Below are 7,586 nucleotides of genomic sequence, written 5' to 3' on the forward strand. Positions count from 1 at the left end.
GGGAGCACCACCTGCCCCAAAACACTGCCCATCTGCTCCTGGCTCAATTAACACCTCATTAACAGCCAGCCCTCACTGCTGGGGAACCGGGATGGCCAGTCTGTAATGGGCACAGGGATGGTCAGTGTGTGACAGGGATGGTCAGTGTGTGTGACAGGCATGGTCAGTGTGTGTGACAGGGATGGTCAGTGTTTGGAGCAGGGATGGTCAGCCTGTGATGGGCACCCTGCAAGCAATGAGAATTCTTCTCAATTCCAGGTCACCTCCTCCCCTCCCTGGGACTGTCCTGCCCAGAGGACCATCCGTGTCCTGGGCTCAGGGAATTGCTGAGAGCCCTGGGCTTCCCATCACTGTCTGTCCAGCCCCAGAGCAGGTCTCACACTGGAGCAGGGGCTCTGGGTTTCCCAGGTCAGTCTGTCCAGCCCCAGAGCAGTCTCACACCTCCCAGCACAGTCTGTCCAGCCCCAGAGCAGTCTCACACTGCAGCAGGGAATTGCTGAGAGCCCTGGGTTTCCCGGGGGGGCTGTGCACCCCCAGCTCCCCCAGCCCCTGGCAGGCAGGGTGACACCAGCCCGGGCTGCCCTGGCTGCAGGGAGGGAAGGGGTGTTTGCCCACCCACCTGCAGGCGCCGTGGGCCCGCAGCCTGCTCTCCTGCATCCACCTGGCCAGCAGGGAGTTCTCCTGGCGGTACCAGTAGCAGATGCTGAGCGTCAGGGCGGGCAGCAGGAACAGCGAGATGACCACCAGGGCGATCAGGATGGACTCGTGGGCTGCCAGGGGAGCACAGGGGCCAGTCAGGGGCTGGGACAGCCAGCAGCCCCGGCCCTGCTCGGGGTGACCCCATTGCCCATTGCTGGGACATCCCTGCTGGTGCCACCCCGGGAAGGGAACTGCCCTGGGGTGCCTCAGCCAGCAGCCCCGGCCCTGCTCGGGGTGACCCCATTGCCCATTGCTGGGACATCCCTGCTGGTGCCACCCCGGGAAGGGAACTGCCCTGGGTGGCCTCTGGTGGCAGTGGGTGCCACAAACAGCCAGAGCTGGGCACACACTTGGGGCTGCCTGCATGTCGCAGACATCTTTTATGAAAAATCCTTTCCTTGGGATTTTTCCTCCTGAGAAGCTGAGAGGCCTCAGGAACAAAATGTAAACAATGGCTATCTGCTGCTGTGGAATGCAACAGGTGCATCTGTGATTGGCCCATGTTGGATGTTTGTCATCAATGGCCAATCACAGTCAGCTGGCTCGGGCTCTCTCTCTGAGCCACAAACCTTTGTTATCATTCGTTGCTATTCAATCCTTAGCTTAGCCTTCTGATGAAATCCTTTTCTTCTATTTTTTAGTATAGTTTTAATATAATATATATATTACATTATATATGTAATATATATAATGTAATATATGATATTACATTATATATATTATAATATATAATATTATAATATATATAATGTAATATCATACGGTGTGATTGACAGGGACAGTGTGACTGACCCTGGCTCAGGGCACGGGGACAATTGTGACTCACGTGACTCACCGTGGCTCTGCATGGGACAGTGTGACTGACCCTGACTGTGCACGGGACAGTGTGACTGACCCTGGCTCTGCACGGGGACAGTGTGACTGACCCTGGCTGTGCACGGGACAGTGTGACTGACCCTGGCTCTGCACGGGGACAGTGTGACTGACCCTGGCTGTGCACGGGACAGTGTGACTGACCCTGGCTCTGCACGGGGACAGTGTGACTGACCCTGGCTGTGCACGGGACAGTGTGACTGACCCTGGCTCTGCACGGGGACAGTGTGACTGACCCTGGCTGTGCACGGGACAGTGTGACTGACCCTGGCTCTGCACGGGGACAGTGTGACTGACCCTGGCTGTGCACGGGACAGTGTGACTGACCCTGGCTCTGCACGGGGACAGTGTGACTGACCCTGGCTGTGCACGGGACAGTGTGACTGACCCTGGCTCTGCACGGGGACAGTGTGACTGACCCTGGCTGTGCACGGGACAGTGTGACTGACCCTGGCTCTGCACGGGGACAGTGTGACTGACCCTGGCTGTGCACGGGACAGTGTGACTGACCCTGGCTCTGCACGGGGACAGTGTGACTGACCCTGGCTGTGCACGGGACAGTGTGACTGACCCTGGCTCTGCACGGGGACAGTGTGACTGACCCTGGCTGTGCACGGGACAGTGTGACTGACCCTGGCTCTGCACGGGGACAGTGTGACTGACCCTGGCTGTGCACGGGACAGTGTGACTGACCCTGGCTCTGCACGGGGACAGTGTGACTGACCCTGGCTGTGCACGGGACAGTGTGACTGACCCTGGCTCTGCACGGGGACAGTGTGACTGACCCTGGCTCAGGGCACAGGGACAGTGTGACTGACTGTGGCTCTGCACAGGGACAGTGTGACTGACCCTGGCTCAGGGCACAGGGACAGTGTGACTGAGCCTGGCTGTGCACAGGGACAGTGTGACTGACCCTGGCTCTGCACAGGGACAATTGTGACTCATGTGACTCACCGTGGCTCTGCACGGGGCCGCTGTCCACGCTGCCCCCCAGCCCTGGTTTCTCGCAGAACGGGGGGGCCCAGCCGGGCTCACAGTGACAGTTCTTGTTGCTGTTGCACACCTGGGGACAGAGCGCAGGGCTGGCATGTGTGCAGTGGGGGTCCACAGGGCAGGAATGACAGATGGTGACACAAGTCTGCGCTGAAGAGGCTTCACCCCTAACAATGCTCCCCCTTGGACATCGCAGAATCCTGGAATGGTCTGGGTGGGAAGGCACCTTAAAGCTCCTCCAGTGCCACCCTGCCATGGCAGGGACACCTCCCACTGTCCCAGCCCCAATGTCCAGCCTGGCCTTGGGCGCTGCCAGGGATCCAGGGGCAGCCCCAGCTGCTCTGGGAATTCCAGCCCAGCCCCTGCCCATCCTGCCAGGGAACAATTCCTGCCCCATATCCCATCTCCATCTCTTCTTTCAGCTTGAAGCCATTCCCCCTGCTCCTGTCACTGTCTGCCCATGTAAAAAGTCACCCTCCCTCTTCTTTATAAGCCCCTTTAGTGCTGGAAGGTGCCAGAAGGTGCCCCAGAACCTGCTCATGTCCAGGCTGACCAACTGCAGCTATGGAGCCTGAGCCATGCTGGGCAGAACAAAGGGTAGGTGTGGATGTTTTAGCTGTCACAAGAGGGTCAATCAGATGTTTTAGCTGTCACATCCAGAACCCAGCAGTGTCTGTGGCCTCACCTGACAAAGCCCTGCACTCACAGAGCTCAGACCTCTGTAACTTCCAGCTCTGCAGAGCAGCGTCTCCTCCCCTCCCAGAGCCACTGCCCTGCCTTTCTGCTGTCCCACCTCTCCTTCCAGCTCTTGTTCTGCTCTCCGGGGGACCCCGCACCTGCTCTGAGCTCCAAACACTCTCCAGCTCAAACCAGACCCTGAGCTAAGCTTTGCAGAGGGCCCAGACACCACAAACAATCCTCTTCCTCTCGCTGGGACACAGCTGGGCAAAGGTCCCAGCCCCACCTGGGACAGGTCTGAGGGCACAGATCCACTGGGTCCCAGGTCCCATTCCCATGGCAGACCCTGGGGCTGGCTCCCTGCCCTGTCCTGACACCAGGGGCTCCCAGCAGAGCTCACCCCGTGGCCGTGGCAGCGGGACACACACTTGTCCAGCTCAAACAGGGACGCGTTCTGGCACCGCCGGTCCTTGCACACCTGGGGGGACACACGAGGGGCTGGGGTCACACAGGGACCTGGACAGGGGACAGCTGGGGGGTCTCCAAAGGATTGGACTGCTGGAAAATGCAGGTGGTGAAATCACATGGTTCCAGCCAAGGGATCCCGTTCCCATTCCCTGTGCAGAGCCCAGCCAGCAGCAGCACCACCCCCTCCACACAGCCCCCTGCCAGCTCCTGGAGAAACCATTCCCCATTTGGCCCCAAAACCCAGGGAAACCATTTCCCATTTGGCCCCAAAACCAAGAGAAACCGTTTCCCATTTGGCCCCAAAACCAAGAGAAACCGTTTCCCATTTGGCCCCAAAACCAAGAGAAACCGTTTCCCATTTGGCCCCAAATCCCAGGCACTGGCCAAAATAAACAATGCTGCGTTTCAAAACTGGCCATATTTCCTCATGGAAATGTCACTGCTTTGGCCTTCCCAATGAAGATTTCACTGTTAAAATGCCAAGCAGGGGAGGCTGTGTCTCCACAGCCAGCTCTCTCTGGAACACGTCCCTCCTGCCCTGTCCTCCAGCAGCCTCTGCCCTCTCTCAGCTCAACTGGCCCCTCCAAAGCCCTTGGAGATGCAGAGAGCAATGCCCAGCTAGCACTGGATTTGTCAGGTTGGTTCCTGGCAGAGGTTTCCTGTTTCCTCTGGGAAACCACAGGAGGAATCCTCATCCCTGAAATCCTGGGGCAATTCCCGCTGGGGTTGCTCTGCTCTGAACCGATTTGGTGAAGAAGTTTGCAGAGCAGAGAGAACGACTTGGTGGCCTAAACATGACTGAGCATCTGGTGATGTCCACAAATGCCCCGGGTGAGAAGAACCTGGTGGCCCACAAACACCCGGTGGCAGCCAGAGGTGACACTGAGAGAACGTCTACAGGTGTGGAGGGAACCACTGCAGGGCCTGGCTGTGACACAGGGAAGGGCCATGGGCAGCCTGGGGCTGGGTCAGAGCCCAGGGCAGGAGCCTGGGGCTGGGTCAGTGCCCTGGGACTGGGTCAGAGCCCACAGGAGGTGCCTGGAGCTCGGTCAGAGCCCTGGAGCCAGGTCAGAGCCCAGGGCAGGGGTCCCTGAGCAGAGCCCGGGGCAGGAGGGGCACTCACCATGCCATCCCCGCACTTGGTGCCCGTCAGCACCAGCCCTGGGTCGGACAGGTCCTCCTGGTCGTCCTTGGCGCTGTAGACGAAGGTGCCCCTGCACTTGACCTCGCGGCCCTTGAGGCGGATGGTGGTGTCGATGGACACCGTGTTGGTGCCCTGCGGCTTCTTGGCAGAGCTCTGGCACTGGATCTTCCCACACATGGCATCCCTGCAGCGGGCACGGCCGGGCAGAGCTGGCACAGGGGGCACCGGTGGCCCCCTCAGCCCCCCAGCCCCAGCATCCCACACCTGGGGTCATTGCCATGGGGTTATGGCCATGCTGGAGAGGGTCAGCAGTAAATCATGGACAGCACAGAAATGTGGAGGGAAACAGCCAGGGCAGGGGAGGGGAGGCTCTGACATCCCTGGAGTCACTGGGAACACAGAGAGCACAACTCCCTAAATGTGGGACTGGGAACACAGAGAGCACAACTCCCTAAATGTGGGACTGGGAACACAGAGAGCACAACTCCCTAAATGTGGCACTGGGACACCAGAGAGCACAACTCCCTAAATGTGGGACTGGGAACTCAGAGAGCACAACTCCCTAAATGTGGCACTGGGACACCAGAGAGCACAACTCCCTAAATGTGGCACTGGGAACACAGAGAGCACAACTCCCTAAATGTGGCACTGGGACATCAGAGAGCACAACTCCCTAAATCTGACACTGGGACACCAGAGAGCACAACTCCCTAAATGTGGCACTGGGACACCAGAGAGCACAACTCCCTAAATCTGGCACTGGGACACCAGAGGGCACAACTCCCTAAATCTGGGACTGGCGCAGATTTCCTAGCAGGCTGGGCTGGGAGCTGCTCGTGGTGGGGCAGCAGAATCACAGGATTGAGGCTGGAAAAGACCTCGAGATCTCCAGGTCCCAGCTCCCAGCAGCGATGGGGACAGAGCCCAGGAGGAGCTGGTGCCTTCCTGGGGTACAAAACAGGGCTGATTCCCGGGGGTAGGGCTGGGGCAGGGCTCTCCCAGTGGCGTGGCAGGGGTGGCAGGGGTGGCAGGGGCAGCTGTGGGTGCAGGAGGGACACAGAGCACCCAATGCCAGCGCTGTGCCCACCTCTTGTCGCACTTGACGTAGCGGCCCTGGCTGTCCTTGCCGCAGTTGCCGTAGGTGTTCCCTGCCATGTTCACGTCCTGGAAGCAGGCATCAGGGGCTGGCCACGCTCCTGCACACAGGGAGGGAGCTCTGGGAACCCGGGCACAGGCAGGGACCCGCAGCAGGAGCAGCACGCGGGGCTCAGGGAGAGCACACCAGGGAAAGCTCTCCCAGGGGCTGCTGTGGGTGCCAGGCCAGGGACAGGAGGGATGAACTTCCCCTTTCTCTGGAGCCTTGGGGAGGATTTTGGTCACAGAATGGGTTGGGTTGGAAGAGACCTTAAACCCACCCAGTTCCACCCAGGGCAGGGACAGCTCCCACTGTCCCAGGCTGCTCCCAGCCCCAGTGTCCAGCCTGGCCTGGGACATTCCAGGGATGCAGGGGCGGCCACAGCTGCTCTGCCTGCCCCCCACCCCATTCCCAAGGATCTGGGGTTCAGAACTGTCCCCTGGCTGTTGGTGTGGCTGTGCCTGTGCCAGGGCCCCCATGCAGCCCCCGCAGCCCCCCGGGCACCCCCAGGCTGGTGGGTCATGGACACGCCATTGCTGCAGTGAGGGACTGACCTGGCCCCCAGAGCTGCACGCACTGCTGCTGGTGGGTCATGCACATGAGGGGTGGCACTGACCTGGCCTCCAGAGCTGCACGCACTGCTGCTGGTGGGTCATGGACATGAGGGGTGGCACTGACCTGGCCCCCAGAGCTGCACGCACTGCTGCTGGTGGGTCATGCACATGCCGTTGCTGCAGTAGGCCTGGCCCTGGGCGCACGAGGAGCCGTCCAGCAGGTACACGTTGGGAGGGCAGTACGGGGACGCTCCCGTGCAGAACTCGGGCAGGTCACAGGAGCCAGCGGCCTCTCGGCACGGCGTCCCGGCCACCTTCAGCTGGGGACAAATGGGGCCACGGTGGGGACAGGGGGCAGTGACACGGGGACAGAGTGGGGACAGACTGGGGACAGGTGGCACTGACACGGGGACACACACTGGGCACAGGTGCCACTGACAGTGCCTCCTGGCACAGCTGGCACAGCTGGCGGCTCTAACATCACACAGGTGCCCCGTGGGGCTCCTGGGGCTGTCAGGGCATGGAGACACTTCCTCAGCCCCAAAGCTGCCAGAGGGAATTCTGCTGGAGAGGGACTGGGGACAAGGCCTGCAGGGACAGGACACAGGGAATGGCTCCCACTGCCAGAGGGCAGGGATGGATGGGATATTGGGAATTAGGAATTGTTCCCTGGCAGGGTGTGAGGCCCTGGCACAGGTGCCCAGAGCAGCTGTGGCTGCCCCTGGATCCCTGGCAGTGCCCAAGGCCAGGCTGGACACTGGGGCTGGGAGCACCCTGGGACAGTGGGAGGTGTCCCTGCCATGGCAGGGGTGGCACTAGGTGGGCTCTGAGCTCCCTCCCAGCCCAGCCCATGCCATGATCCCCGTGCAGACACAAAGTGCCACATGAACCCTGCCCATGGGGCACAGGGAGCGTGTCCTATGGACAAACAGCACAGGAGTCCCCAGGGAACGGCAGGGCTGGGTCTGCACCTCACCCCACGGGCACAGGGTGGGCAGGGGGTGGCAGGGGGTGCACAGGCTGGGTGTCACCTTGCAGCTGT

At 60.7% G+C, this 7,586-nt stretch overlaps 1 protein-coding gene across 1 annotated transcript in view; it reads right to left on the bottom strand.

Moving 5' to 3' along the window:
- Nucleotides 1-7,586, bottom strand: part of ADAM33 (ADAM metallopeptidase domain 33) — a 42,336-nt gene that overhangs the window by 4,891 nt on the left and 29,859 nt on the right. Inside the window, 7 exon segments of the mRNA XM_014310681.2 lie at nt 620-770; nt 2,527-2,635; nt 3,644-3,721; nt 4,835-5,039; nt 5,943-6,051; nt 6,669-6,864; nt 7,576-7,586. The exon segment at nt 7,576-7,586 is cut by the window's right edge and continues 91 nt beyond it. Coding sequence (XP_014166156.2) covers nt 620-770; nt 2,527-2,635; nt 3,644-3,721; nt 4,835-5,039; nt 5,943-6,051; nt 6,669-6,864; nt 7,576-7,586 — 859 coding nt within the window.

This window comes from Geospiza fortis, unplaced genomic scaffold (genome assembly GCF_000277835.1).
Source record: "Geospiza fortis unplaced genomic scaffold, GeoFor_1.0 scaffold236, whole genome shotgun sequence".
Taxonomy (NCBI): Eukaryota; Metazoa; Chordata; class Aves; order Passeriformes; family Thraupidae; genus Geospiza; species Geospiza fortis.